The 15,253-nt window shown below is 51.1% G+C and overlaps 1 protein-coding gene across 6 annotated transcripts; it reads right to left on the bottom strand.

Moving 5' to 3' along the window:
• Positions 1-746: 746 nt before the first annotated feature.
• PPRC1 (PPARG related coactivator 1) lies at positions 747-15,145 on the bottom strand. Of its 6 annotated transcripts, none has more exons than XM_057506248.1 (14): positions 14,943-15,141; positions 10,872-11,060; positions 10,174-10,320; positions 9,956-10,057; positions 7,001-9,842; positions 6,664-6,717; positions 5,781-5,838; positions 4,924-4,994; positions 3,213-3,933; positions 2,121-2,264; positions 1,944-2,010; positions 1,696-1,817; positions 1,296-1,447; positions 747-1,002 (listed from the first exon to the last, which is right to left on the bottom strand). In XM_057506248.1, the coding sequence occupies exons 1-14, from the start codon at positions 15,093-15,095 to the stop codon at positions 899-901; spliced, it is 4,926 nt and encodes a 1,641-aa protein (XP_057362231.1). In that variant the 5' UTR covers positions 15,096-15,141; the 3' UTR covers positions 747-898. The 6 variants fall into 6 exon arrangements, 5 of the variants coding, with proteins under 5 accessions (XP_057362231.1, XP_057362232.1, XP_057362233.1 ...); XM_057506249.1 differs by having other exon boundaries at positions 4,924-4,991; XM_057506250.1 differs by having other exon boundaries at positions 9,965-10,057.
• Positions 15,146-15,253: the final 108 nt, after the last annotated feature.

Below are 15,253 nucleotides of genomic sequence, written 5' to 3'. Positions count from 1 at the left end.
CATTTGACTACTTCCCATTAATGCCCCTCAGGAAGGAAAGGATTCACTTTCTCAGGAAACACACCTCTCCTTCATTTTGCCAGATCCCCTCTTCTCCTAGATACTTAACTCCTACATCTCTTTTCCCCCCGAGTCTACCCACATGAATGCATTCTTTAAACACCTGTGCACCTGCTGTGTGCATTGTGCTCAAGCTAAAATGGTACATGTACACAGAAGCCTCAGTTTAGGAAACCTTTATTTGGAACAGTGTGAGCTTCTTCTATGTCCTTGATATTAAAATCCCTTCCTGGACTAGCATCAACATTCCCTTGTTTGAAATGCAGAATCTCAGGCCCCATCCCATAAGTCAGGATCTGCATTTTTAAAAGATCTCAATGATTCAAATGCCCTTTTAAAATTTGAGAAGCACTGCCGTAGATGACTGATTTCATTGACAATAAATATATCTGAGGAGCCAAGTTTCAAGTCCAATAGGATTTTGCATCTGGCCAAAGAAAGGTCCTAGGAAGTAAATAGAGGTAAACATGTCCCTGATGTGTTCAGAGAAAAAGTATTTCTGACACTAGCACCATATAAAGAAGCACACCACGACTAGGGAATTCTATTTCACGTTTATTAGTCTGCATAGTGACTTAGACCTTCCAAACACAGGGGGGTACCCCTCAGCCCCATTTATCTTACATAGGAATACAATTTAATCTGTTTAAATGCCTGTTATAAAAAACAAATACCCCTTTAGAAAATCTGATTTAACACATTTTTTATTTCACTTTTTTCCATTTCTTTATAAAACAGTCATCTCCTCACTAGCAGCTCTCTCCCCTAAAGTGGGGGAGGGGAATGGAGGAGGTTGGGTGCCTCCAAACACAAGGGGGATGGGGAGAAGGGCCCAGGGTTACCTCCTGAGGTTCTTCTGGGCCTGTTTCAACAATGTGTCAAAGTCAAGAGAATCAAATTTACTCTTTACAGGGGCAGGGTCAAAGTCTTCCCGGTTGGAGTCTATAAAGGTAGAGACAGACAGATAAGACAGACATCAAGGTCTCAGATCACCCTTCCCAACGAGAGGGTCCTCAAATAGCCAGCCACCTCCCACCCCAATAATGGATGAAGCTAACTGATTTTAAGTGGAAAAGACAAGACAGCCCCCATTTCTTCTCATCCCACCCCTTAAGTTCATGTCAGAGGATGGGCCCCCCCAGAGACTCTCTTAAAAGCCCCACTCTCAAAACTTTGGGAGCCCTTCTTGGGAGGATATGAAATATACCAAGGCTTCAGGGCCTCCCTCCACTCACCAAGATCAGAATAGCTTCTCTTGCAGAACTGCCTGCGGCCCCCAAAGCAGAGATCAAAGGGCTGTTCATCCGCCTGTCTCAGCTTGTGGCCACTCTCAATAGCTGCAAATGCCTCCTCTGCATAGCGGTAAGTGACGAAGCCATAGTTGTCACTGGTGGGGAGAGTGAGTTAGAAAGTGGGATGGCTACTTGGGCACATGCCACAGAGAAGAGATAGCTCCAGAGTACAAAGAGAGACTGGGGTGGTTCTTATCATTCCCTAAACAGCCAACTCTCTTGACCGTAGAAATGAGGGTGTCCTACATTGCCCAGCACACCAGATCAAGGGAGTAAGACAAAGAAGCATCAAGGCCGACAAATGGGACAGAAAAGACATCATGGCCTTAAGGTCCCAGCTTACCCTTGGACACGGAAGTGGATGGTGCACTCCTCAATCTCTCCAAAAACAGAGAACCTCTGTTTCAGCTCTGACCGCGTCATGCGGCCAGGTATCTTCCCAATGAAGACCACTCTTCTCTCTTCCTATACATTAGTTAGGTCAAGGGAAATTGACACATCATGAGCCAGGGCCATAGCTACAGATGGCGCTAAACTAAGCTTGTGGCTCAGGGGCAGGCTCCTCAACCCAAGACCTGCTCCTCTACTCACTATTGCACGCTCCTTCTGCAGCACTCTCTGCCTTTGGTACTGGTCATGTGAACGGTAAGAGCTGTACCTGACAAGAGAAGAAGGTGCCTTCAGTCCCCCAGCCATTAGACAGCTCAAGTCACAGAACCCTCAGGCACTTGCCTCCCACATGCACTGACTCCCTTAACATAAGCTCACCGCCGCCTCCTGTCACTTCTCCTGCGTGGGGACAGTGAACGGGACCGGCTTCGGGAACTGGATGAAGATGAGGAAGATGAGGAGGAAGATGATGAGGAAGAGGAAGAGCATCTTCGGGAACGTCCAGAGGAACTGCAGCTGGACCTGGAGAAAAAAGTGGCACACAGGAATGCTGGGAGTAGTGCAGGTATACTCTACTTACCTCACCCTGGCCCCAGCCCCACTTCCCTGTCAGGAAGCACAGGAAACAAAGCCAAAGCAGAGTAGAAGTCTAGAAGAATGCTTCACAGGTGACCAAACTGAGGCCCTCATGAACTTTAGATATATCTGGAATGGTTTAGATTATTTTTGGCACAGATCGTATTTAATTATGCAATTAAAAACTGAAAAATATTTAACAAACGAGAAAGAAGAAAAATGGAAACTCAGAGAGATAAGAGACTGGGTTCTAGGTCTTACAACTAGCTGACAGGGCCAGGCCTGGGTCTCTGGGTTCCTGCCCCCTAACATGTCTCATGAGTGCTGTGACCACAACATAAAGGGGAGAGGACTGTACTAGACCTGTAGTCGGGGCCATTTCTGAAGATATGCATCATCAAAAACCAAGAATTCTTCATTCATTAAGTGGGAAATTTTGGGTCTGTTACTGACAGAAAGGTACTGCCAGAAAACAGATGAGGCCACAGTGACAACCAAAGGAACTACCCAGACTCTTCCCTCAACAGATGATTAAAGGAAGGACTGCCATTAATAACCCACTATCCCATCTTCCCACATACCATCAGGAAAATACCAGAAATGAGAACTGATACAGTATGTGAAGGAATCAACATGATCAAGACCAAACCCTAATAGTCTCCCCAAGGCACGTCTCAAGAAGCAGGAAACCTCAGGGATACCCCAAAGTCCAACAGGGTATGGAAGCTATCTTCTCACAGCTTGCCTCCTTCAATCCAGGAAAGGGGAAGATGACAAAAGTCAAAGACAGAATACCTAGTATCAAATTCAATGAGCAAAAGCTCTCACAGTAAACCAGAGGAGGTTATGTGAACTTCCCAAGTGGAGAAGATCTAACAGGCCATCAGAGCTCACCTTCGCCATCTCTTGTGTGGGGGAGAGAGGGACCTGGACCGGGACCGGGATGAGGAAGACGACGACGAGGATGAGGAAGATGCTTCACTGGTCCGGTTGGACCCAGAGCTGACAGAACGGCTGCTGCGGCCCCGGCAGCCCTGCCAGCCATGGCTTGGGGGACTGGCAGACCTGCAGGCTTTCCGATAACAGCGTACTGACCGCTGCTTGGCTGAGGGCTCACGGGGAGTCCTAGTGTTCGTGTCATTCCGGGATGGCGAGGCCTCAGGGGACAGCAAGGTGGATGGGGCAAGACAAGAGGTTGGGGGATCTGCCTGCTTATTACTAGTCCTGTGATCAAGTGGCTCCTGGGAGGCAGCTGTGTGTGGCGGCAGGGGGGTGCCTGGGCCCAGGGACAAGACAGGTTTGATGGTGATATCCTGATGGCGTTTGACGTTCCATCGGGAGCCCACCTCTGGAATGACTAGGGCAGGAGTCTTTTTCGGGGGAGTCCTGCTCCGGACACAATAGTCATGGTCCCCAGAGCCCACATGGACTGGACTAGGACCATGGACCCCTTCTTGGAGGCGGGCTGCAGCTGGATGTTTGGCCTCTGTAACTCCTTCAGGCTTCAGGGTTCCCTCCTGGGCGGTGGACTTAGGAGATTTGGCTTTGGCCAGCAGTGACACAGCAGCCAGGGGCTTCCATAACTGGTGGGGAGGGGTAGCTGGAGGGGTGAGCCCTGTGAGGGGAGGGAGGATGGAGATAGCAGGATGAGATCTGATTCTATACTTGTAAACACTGTGTATTATAGGCTCCAGAGACCCCCACCTTATCTCACAGAGTGTAGCAACAAAGGTCAACAGCCCAGCTTCTCCTACTGTTGCAACTACTCCTTCCCCCAAGTGCTCCATCTTGGGGACCAGCAATATATAAACCCAGCCAACTAGGGTCCTCCTGAAACCCTCAACTTCTCACTGCACAAACCTAGCTGGTGACCAGGTCCCATCTGGTCTACTTCTCCATTCTTAGAACCACCCCCCTCCACTCAGCACCGCCTGACTTTTGGGCTGCAGCTTGCCCAGGGTCATGTAAATCACCTGCTGATGATTCTACCTTGAGCTTCACACCCATCCACCTATCTTGTACATTCCTACTAGAAGAAATACCCAAAAACCAATCTGGTAAAGCTTTCTCAATCGCTTCTTCAATACACAGAATAAAGTCCAAACAGCTTAACATGGCATTCAAAGTTACTACAATCTCACCTACTTACCACTCCAGCTTTATCTCTACCCACCACTCTGATCAAGCACTACACTCCAGCCAAAGTGAACCATCCACAATTCCCCAAAACATTACAGGCTGTTTTTGTTTCTTCAGTTCACTCAGCACCATCTGCCTAGAAGGCCCTGTCCCCTAAATCTACAAGATTGGTATCCATGATTTTCTTAAGCATCCACTTTGGGAATTACCTTCTTTATAAACTTTGCCTGACTGTCTCCCTTTAGACCCCACTATAAACCACATAGGCCTCTTTAACAGACAGAAATTTTTCAACATGCTCATGTGTTTTCGAATCTGCCCCCAGACTGTGAGAACCTAAAAGTTGAGGATCAGATATCTGTATCACCAACACCTACCACACCCAGTCCAGAGGGGACCCTATATACACATATAAACAGTGGCTGCATAAACTAATCAAAGGCAGAGTTCCCCACCCTGAACCCACCTGCCACGTTGGCCAGCTCGGGGGCTTGTACCCGGTCTAGGGGCCTCTTCTCCTGGGGAGTGTCAACGCTGCTGGTGGGGGGGAAAAGGCAAAGCCTGGTTCGTTGCCTCCTCAACATCTTGTGCATCTGCTTTCTTCACAGAGTGACTGGAGCAGGTGTGTGCAAAGAGGACTGGGACGCACAGGCTGCCCCTATCATCATTCTCCAGCCCTAGAGGGGTCTTAGTGACTAACTGCAGGGTGGATTTCACTCAGCCCTGCCCAATTCCAGGAGGCAGGCCAACCATGACTATGAATATTTCCCCACCCCCACATTGTCCAAGCCAGGAGCCTTGCCTGCCCAAATGAAACCAACCCCAAAACAACGTGGAGGGGAACAAGCTTGACAGAACAAGGTGGGGTACCATGCCATGAAAAGTAAAAGGGCCTCTCAGAGCTAGAAGACTAGGGAACAAGGAGGTCCAGGGTGCCTGTGTCCTTCAAGGATTCAGGGGAACCATAGCCATAAACATCTTCCCCAATATTATCTTACACCATCACCAATATGGAGCAAGTTTCAAGTTTGTTAAATGAATTGAAGAAATCCCCAAAAGCATGATTTGCCAGAAGACAAAAGGCACCTCCAGGACATCTGGAATCCCAGAATGGTATCAGCCAGAGGATGGTACACATCCTCCTACCTCGCCACTAAGACAGTGCCCAGTAGTGATAGGCTGAGCAGGGGATGGGTAAATAAGGAAAGACTCTAGAGCTGACTAAACATCCCTCCAACAGAGGCATCCAGTTGACAGTCCTAGAGCACCGGCCGGCTGCTGACCAACAGCTGTAGGGTAACTCACTCATGTCTCCATACTTACCCTAAGTTTCCTACAGCCAAACTGTCAGCTGGAGCTGGCGGAGGGCACTCCTTTTTGGCTGCAAAAAAATCATACTAGTTAAAAGCCCAACCAGATGTTCCAGATTGAGGAGGTGCAGAAAGGCTGGCTTTGAGACCTAAAGGAAGAAAATCCACTTTGCCTACATATTCCACTGCTCTCCCCCAGAAACCCATTCTCCTTCAGTGGGCATCCAGGTACTATTTTTAATCATGTCTCTTCTCTGCTCAGAAACATCTATACTCCCAACTGAATCTGAGACAGAGTCCAAACTTCTAAGGCTAATTAACACTCAAGGTTCTGTATGGCCTAACTTTCCAGTCTCATGTTTTACTCTTGATCTATACTTATCATTTTACATTTTGCCTTATACTATAAATACCTGTTAACCAATTTGGAAGTCATTTCTGCATATTTCTCTCCCATTAGACCAAAAACCCCTTGAGAACAGGAAAATGTATCCCCCACAGCCTTGAGATCCATACCTTAAACTAAGAAAGCTGAGGCTGTCCACTGCCTTCCAAATAGACCACATACAATCCTTCCTATACTTGGCCTTTATTCATCCCATACACTCTATGAAATCCTCTTTCAAGGCCCAGCTTAAGAGCTACCTCCCTCCAGAATGTCCCCAAACAATCCAACCCTCTTGGGTCTCCCCATCCATCTACTCACTACAGTTCTCACCATGCTGTACCACCACCCTCTCCCTGGGTTTAGGTTGTACCACAAGTAAATCCTGTCTCCCTGTTCCAATTAGGGGGCAGAGAATGCCCCTCCTCCCTTCCCCTAGTTTAAACTACAGGTCTGGGCCCAAACGAAGTATCACTGGGTATGTGAAGCAAAGTTACCCAGATTCCCTCACCTTCTGATTTCTCAAACTGCTCCAGCAGACTGGACAGGTCCGAAGCCTCAATTCCTGTGGAAGCATGTAACACAGGACTGGAAACCAGCCCCTATCAATTTATTACACAGGTCCCAGGAAGTCCCACATAACCTCACTTCTCCCTTTAGGATCCCCCTGCCCACTGTACTAAGTGAACCAAGGCAGCAACACTAAGCAGGAAGCAATCAAACCAAGTCAGAGCTGTGCCTCTCAGGAACCCTCCCAACCCTCGAAGGTCATTTATCCTGTTTTGTGGAGGACACTCCCCACCCAACCTATGCCCTTCATCACATTAACTGAACTGTATGGCACTCACCAATCTCACTGATGAAAGCGTGCACCACATCCTCAGGACCCCGAGTACGTGGGGTAGGCAGAAAAGACAGTTTCCTTAGACGGGCTGGGTGGACAGCAGGCAGCTTGGTTACAGCGCTCTGCCTTGGTGTGGGAACAGCCTTGGCAACAGGAGAGGGGGTCTTCTCACTGGGTCTGCTCTCCTGGGTGTCAGGCTTTAGCCTCTCTGATACAGGCTCCTCAACAGCCACATTCTCAGCAGACAGACATGATGAAGCCTTGATCTGGGGGCTTTGCACTGGAGAAGACACCTTGTGTTTTAGAATGGGAGATGGAGGAATGGGCTTGACGTCCACCTTTGTGGGCTCTATCTGTGGAGCTCCCTGGCCAGTTGACCCAAGACTGAGGGGAGAAGCTTTTAGCAAAGGAAGTACACTTTCAGGAGAGCCAGCTGGGATCCCACTGGGTTCCACCTTGGGTGGGGGAACAGCTCTCCCAACAGAGGCTAGAGGCAAAGGAGGTGGGGGTACAGTAGGCCAGAATGGAGGATGTTGCAACCCTGGGCCCCATCCCAAGGGCCCATAGGCACAGCTGGAGCTATAAGGTAGGACTGGGGCAGAAGGGGGTACCCAAGGCACATTGCAAGTGGGGGATAAAGCATAGGTGCCAGGAGTACCAGATACTAGGGGCACTGTTGGAGGAGGGGGCAGGCAAGGATAGCCAGGTGACACAGGGGGATAACAAGGCCAGGGTGGCACGGGGGCATACTGAGTATAGGGATCAGGTGGCACTGGCCCCATAGACACTGGAAGACTAGGAGGCTGCAAGGGTGGCGGGGGCAGGCTGGGGACCCCTTGCCCACTTGCAGGAAGGGGAAGCATGGGAGTAATGCCCAGCCCACTTGGGGGAAAAGGCAGAGCAGCGGGCATTGAGGAGGGTATAGACTGCACAGCAGCAGCAGAAGGCAGAGGTCTCGCTGGCAATGGCATCTCTTGAGATGGCACCTCTGGGGATGGCACCTGCTCAGTGGAAGTTGAAGCCATAGATCTGCTTGTAGTTGGCTCAGGACTAGGAGAAGCAGGACTGGGACCCACAGATACAAAGCAGGCCTCAGAAGGAGCCTCAGGACTTCTCTGCAGAGCTGTCTTCTTGGCTGTGGCTGGTGGGATGATAAGACAAGGGATGTCTGCTAGTCCTGTGGGAGTCTCTGGGAGGCTGGGCCACTTCCCAGCCGGGGGCTGGGGACTCTTCTCTTCTGACTCTGCTTGGCGCTGCTGCCTTCGTCGCCGGTACTCAGATAGGCTAAGAGGCCGAGGTCTGGATTCCTGGATTGTGGCATTGGTACCACTTTCCATCTTCAGAGGACCTATGACCTCCCTGACTTCAGGGATGCTCTTAGGGGGATACAAGGACTCTGACTCCAGGGCTGTTGACACTGCACCACGTCTGGGATCAGTTGGCCTAGACATAGCTAGAACAGGGTCACCTGGCACCAGGTCATTGGAACAAGAGTCAATTGGTGGTAAGTCGTCTGGGATGGGAACCACTGCAGAGTCAATTTCTGCCAAGTCAGCCAGGACTGGGCCAATCAGGACTGGATCTGCTGGGAGAGGGTCAACAAGCTCCAAGTTGGCTGAAGCAGGATCAACCAATGCAGTGTCAACAGGTACAGGGTCAGCTACAGTGGGATCAGCTTCAACAGAGTCAAGAGGCATGGGTTTGGCTTGAGCAGAGTCAAGTGAGAGATGGGATGGAACAGGGTTGGCTTGGGTGGCGTCCACCAGGTTGGGATATAAGTCTACAGAACCCTCTGTAGCAGGACTAGCTTGCCCAACACTACTCTCCAAGTTCCCAGAGCTAGGCTTCTCCAAGGCAGCTGCCCAGGACCGAGCCCAAGCCCGGGGCTTCCCTCTACCGCAGGGAGGCCCAACCTCTCTTTGAAGTTCCTCCTTCAGCAAGTTTCCTGCCTGAGAGGTCACCTCTACAGCAACAGTGGACTGCCCACGAGAGGATGACCTCAGCCTCCTGGCATAGCCTTCTGCACAGGCTGCTTGCTGCTCCTTGCTCTTCTTCCTCCCACTTTTTCGAGTTTTCTGGGAACTCAGCATTACATTGGCTGGTGGGTTCTGAGGCCCCTTGGGCACTACTGGCTCCATTACCTCCTTGGGGTCCAACAAGCAGGCTGACTCCAGCTTTTCCCCTGAATCGTGTGACAATTTGTCTTTCTCAGGACAGAGGGCTTCCTTGGGCACAGGAGGCTCTGTTTCCGACTCTAGTGTAGGCATGAGCAGCTTCAAGGCTGGCCTGGCCTCTAGTGAGTCATCCAGGAGCACAGGCTGGGGTCCAGGAGGGATCTGTCGTACCACAACTGGGATCTCCAGGTCATTACCAGCTGTGGCCGCCTGGCCCACGATCTCCAGCACCACACAATCCTCAGGCAGTGTCAAATCATCAGGCTGCTCCTGAAGCTCCTCCTCAAATGATGTCAGGTGGGTGAGGCTGGGCAGGCAGTACGGATGCATGGCCCGCACTAGCTCACTCAAGGAGGAGATGCTCTCATCACCAGCTGCCTGCACTGCCATCTCTGCTGCTGCTGTTTTATCTTCCTCCTCCGGGCAGGCCAGGTGCATGGGGAAGTCTGGGATGCTGCTCACAGAGCTGTCTAGCTCCCCAGCGAGCAGCCGGACACTGAAGCTGGCTGCCACCTCCTCCTCTTCTTCCCCATCACTACGCTGCTGTGGAGGAGGGGACTGGCCCCGGCGGGGTCTTGATCTTGGGGGTCTCCAGCTAGGAAGCTTGGGGGAGGTATCCAAGAAGGAGGGTGGGGTGAAGTCCCAAGTGGGATCTGAGAGAGACATCTCAACCTGCAAGAGAGAAGAGAAGCTACAGGAGTTTCCTCCAGGAATGTTATTTTTCCAACTATCCTCACATATTCCTCCCTCCTGGGAGTCCCTACAGCTCCCTAGGTCAGGCTTACCCCACTTACTCTACTACTGCCTGTGCTGGGCCCCAGTGGGTCAACTGGGGTGATAAGGTCCCGTTCTGGTGGTGTCCGAGACAGGGTGAGCAGCTTGTGCAGCTAAGAGAGAGAAAAACACCTGAAATGAGTTCATGCTTCAGAACCAAAAGTAGGCCCACAAACATGGTTCTAACCTTTGCACCAACCACACACCCCCTTTCCCTGCTCCCACTCACAGAGGCGCCCTCCCGAGGTGACACAAGAAGCTCTGAGTCAGGAATGCTGTCAAATGGAGACAGGTTCTCAGAATCTGCATTGTCCAAAATCTCCGTCAGAGCTGTGAGCAGCGACACTTCATTCTGGTCCTCCAGAGATAACCTGCTCTGCTCCAGAAAGACAATGGGAAGGTACCACCAGCATCCCTACTGATTTAGTGGGCTACTGAGAAGGGCTGGATGCCAAGAGAATCAGTCTCCCAGACTTAGTTAAGCTCAATTTGCCAGAGAGAGACCTGAGTATCAGGAAGCATAGGCTCCAATCTCGTTTACAACAATCCACCACCCTGGTGTCAAAGGAGACCTGTCAGAATTGAATCTTAAGCTTCTGTTTCACACACTGCTTCCACCTTCAGGTAAGATGTGGGGTGCTCAGCAGACAACCTTTAGCTAGGCTGGAATTGGGCTCAAAACAGAGATCAGACCCCTCTGAACATATAAGTCAGGGGCTCAAGCAGGGAGAAAGTCTCAGACGATAGTCCAGGTCTGCAACAGCAGCACCCTTCCGTGCAATGTAATCTAGCAGCCCAACTCTCACCTAGAGACAAAAAACACTTCAAGGACTCAGGAGTCAAGGTTCTGGGAGAACACAACCACTGAGCCATAGCCTGCTATGTAAAATTCCTGCCTAAAGGCCTCCAAGCCCAGTCCCAGCTCACCTCTCCAAGGCTCCCAAAATCCTCAATGAGGGAGATGAGGGAGGCATCCATGTAGCTCTGCATGGTCCCCAGCAGTGTTTCATCCTGCAGCATCAGCTCCTCCATCTCCAAATCCTTGTCCTTCAGGCAGGGGCCCAGCCGAGATAGACTGACAAAGCCAGAATCATCCCCTTCTTCATGGAGCAGTACCTGGGGCAAAGGTCAGAAAGGCATCATGACAGCCACAAGGCATGGGCCCTCTGGAAAAGCTGGTTAATATGCTCTGTAAACTAGGTGCCCAGTCCTCACCAATAGTCCCAGACTCAGCAGAAGCCCCACCACAGCCAAACCTCTGGACTTGCTAGGCAGAGAGAAGTACAACCCATGAACCAAAGCCCTGACCAAGATAGCAATGTTCAAGACCTGGGCAAAAAGAAGTTTGGACTCCATCCAAAAACAACTGGAGCCACATATTATTGATCTAGGGAATAAAAACATCAAAAAGATTGAGATTGTTCTGAAGAGTTGTCTGCTGAAGTGGTGATGGCAGAGTCTGAGGGGTATACTATGAGAAAGGTGGTCAGAAAGGAGGCAATTTCAGCTACAACTACCTTACCTCCTTCAAATCCTGCTTAGGCTTCTCTTCTCTGCTTAGCTCAAATCCTACCTTCTTCAAGAAGACACCTCAGGTTTCCCCAACCCATGCTGATCCCTCCTCAGATGGCTGAACTCAGACATTTCTGTATCACTTGCTTTTCTATAATCACATCCCCACCCCACAACATTCCTTGTATCATTACTAAAACTATATTCTAAGTTCCTTTGGGCAAATAACCCTTGAAAGTCTATTAGATTATATTCGTTTTGGCTCTTCAAAGGGTTTAAACTGTGCTTATACTTCCTGGTTATCCATGATGCCTAGCACTGTGTCTTATACACAGTTTATATTCACACTTACTTCACAGTTTCATTTCAAAGGATCTCTAGTGTGCCACCCAACCTCTGCGTGGTAATCCCAGGGGAAAAGGCTCTTCCCTACCACTACCAGGTGAAAGTAAAAGAGAGAGCATGATTCTGTAAATGGAAAAGCCCCACCCCACCACTTCCTTGAGAAGTAGCAACATCTTCGGCCTTGTCAGACAAGGAGCCACCCTGCCCAGGCCTGTCAAGCGTGTGGGTGTGGGCACTGCCAAAAGTGGCTGGAGTGGGACTAGCAAGGCCAGAGGCCAGTGCCACAGGTTTCTCCACTACAGGAAACAAATGATGCAAAGGCCAGAGAACAGAGCACGGACAAGCCAGCTCCCCACTGCCCTTCTTCAGCAAAGGGAAACTCTACACCTCTTCCAAGAGCAAAAGAAGAAAAAAAAATCAACAGGTAACCACACCCCCAAACCCACCCTCCTAACGAAACTGAGGAGTTCCAATACCCAGGGAAAGGAAAGGCTAGATTGGTGGTACACTGTAGGAGGCCAGGCCCAGAGATGAAGTGGAAGGTGGCAGGTTTTAGGCACTAACTCCTCCCAGGTCTGCACAATCCTGTAATTAAAACCAGCAGCTGGATAGCACCTGGCTCAGCAACCCTCTTGGGTGAGCAAAGGAGGTTGCATCTCAACTTGCCCTGCCCCCTACCTGGCCCAGACACTAGGCGACTCTCACAATGCCCAACTCTATGAACCACTCGCTCATCATCATCTCCATCAGGCAGGTACTAGAGCCCCAGTATTTTCAACTGGCCTCACCCATTCTCAATCCCCAAACAGCACAGCTCCCAGAGTACCAAGATCATCTAGGGGCTAACCTCAGGCTAACAGTGAGCCAGCCATCTAACTTCAAATACCTCCCCAACTGAATCCACCACACCAGTCCTATGCCTGCAGAGTTCAAAACCAATTACAAGGTTTTAAAAATAAACATCTGATCACTTCCCAAGACCCTCCTTAATCCCTTCCAATGGCATCTTACTGCTCTTTGCATTAGGTTTAAACTCCTTAACATGGCTTACAAGAGTCCTGGTCTTCCCCACCAGACTTCTGCTCCACTCTGTCCTCTCTAACCACTCTGTCTTTCTACACACCAGCCATACAGGTTTCTCCAATATACTGTTCTCTCCCATCCCAAGGCTTTCACATACTATTCTCTCTCATGAAAGCTCCAATACACACACACGGCCTTCAAGTCTCAGCTTAAAATGTCCCTTCCTAGACTCTGCAAAGTACATTACTACTGTTGATTATACAGTATGAAATATGCCACACTTTCCTGTTGTATAACTCATTACTTATTGTCCATCTATCCTGATAAAAACAAGATCCTGCAGGACAGGGACTATGTGTGGTTTACCACAGTATTCCCTGTGTCTGAACATAATGGTATCTCAATACATAGCTAGTTGCCTGACTAGCTTTCACATACCTATCTTTGTGTGTATGCATATGGTGGGGGGCAGAAGTGGAACCTGTCTCTCCCTGAGACTCTCTCTAACCCAAATGACCACGTAATTTGGATTACAGCTGGATCATGGATCCTTTCTGCTTCTACCCCAAGGGGTGGGCAAGCACGAGCCCCACAGATGTGACTCTGAGGGGATAAAAAAAAAGGAAAAGGAGGTGGGCAGCTCCCAGGTTAGGCCCAGAAGCCACTCTTCCTTGGGCAAGGACCTGGTGGATTGGTCTGCTGGAACTGACATTACCTGCAGCCGTAGCCCAACTCCTACATAGAGAAGAAAATCTGAAGAAGAAAAAAAAAAGCTTTCAAGGACTCAGCTTAGCTTAATTGCTTCAAAGAGACAACAGTTCAAACTTTGTCCTGCCCACCTCACTCTGCATGTAAACTTTTAAGAAGTCCTCTGGGGAAGGGTGGGACCCTAACACTTTTTAAGTATGAAGAACTGAAGGCCAAGAAAAAAGAATCTGACAGAAAAAATACCCCCATCCAATAAATGTTCAACTAGTGCTGAATAGTTCTCAAATTACCTCCAACTTTCCCGACCTCCAGCAAAATTCGAGAGCCTTAAATTAACAGGCCACCTCAATTTGTATGTGTCAGTTCACAGGAGCAGGCCTTAACCTCCTCCTCAAAAGAGACACTGCAGGAAAAGGCGAGGAAAGGAGGATTCCCTTTCCCTTAAACTTATCTCATGTATATGCTGACACTCCCCTTGCCCCTTGAATCCCAAAGGAGGCAGGACTGCAGGCAACCAAAATGACAGTGCCCGTGACTCACAACCCACCAAGAAGCCAGTGAGACGGAAGCTGCCACAAGCTCACTCCACAGCCCTTCACAACCTCAGCCCTCTACCCTCCCCAACACCCTCCACCCTCCCCAACACCCTCCACCATCCGCAGGGTACAGACTCCCTGCACATCTGGAAAGTCTTTCACCATCCGCTAAGGGCGCCACGCACCAAAGCAGGAGGGAAAAAACTCCACGGCTCTGGGCAAACTTGACTCTAGCAGCCCCTGCCTTCCTTCCCGACCAGGGTCCCCAGCCCCGGTCGGAGATGGCGGGACCGGCTGAGACACACCCAGTTCCCGGCAGTGCGGCTCTAGCACGGATAAGAGATGCCCAGGCAGTCCGGGCGGGAGCCACGTGGACATCCCCTCCCCGCCCCTACGTGGACCCACGGCCCGCGGGCCACCCCCCGCCCCCCCAACTAGGAACCCAACCCACGTGGGTGCCGAGGCCGCCTAGAGGGGGGAAGGGAAACAGACAACTTCTCCCGGGAAAATAGCACCCCCCACTCCACGTGGCTCCGAAAAGGCACTGCGGCGCGGGGCTAGGGGCACCCCGACTCACCATCCTTAGAGGGAGGTCTTAGCCCTCGACTCCAAGTTCGAATCTCTGACCCACCGCTACGGGCCATGTTTCAGACACCCAGCTCTGCTCTTCTAGCGTTCGGGAGGAATGGACTCAGAGACCCCGCCTCTGCCCGTCTTTCTCCAAACGGCCCCAGTCCACTCAGCCCAACCCGTCTCCCGCAGCCACTCGGCATCGACTCCCGAGCCGCTTCCTCCCTTTCCTGTGGCGTCCACGTGTCACCGCCCGGCAAACGCCGCTTTGCTGCCGGCCGCGGGCCGCCCGCCAGCCTCTCACCTGCTCCTCGCTGCTCACAGCGCCCACATTCCCAAACGGCGCTTGGCTTCGATTACCCCAAGTGCTGCCGCGGACTCCACCGCCAGGGTCCGGGCCAGAGCCCCCACTCGGAGACGGCGCGACTCCATCTCTCCGTCCCCGGCGCGCCGCCATCTTGGCCCCTAAACACCCAGCGCAGCTCTGATCGCCTGTGCCGCCTCGCCCAGCCGATAGTGGGAGGGAACGACAACTCCCAAAATACACTGCAAAACTACAGATCCCAGAAGGCGGTGGGGCGAGACACCCCAACCCACCCCCTACTCCCGCCCCTC

This window comes from Manis pentadactyla, chromosome 8 (assembly GCF_030020395.1).
Source record: "Manis pentadactyla isolate mManPen7 chromosome 8, mManPen7.hap1, whole genome shotgun sequence".
Taxonomy (NCBI): domain Eukaryota; kingdom Metazoa; phylum Chordata; class Mammalia; order Pholidota; family Manidae; genus Manis; species Manis pentadactyla.
The sequence above is the reverse complement of the archived record's forward strand: the minus strand, read 5'-3'. Positions and strand labels throughout refer to the sequence as shown.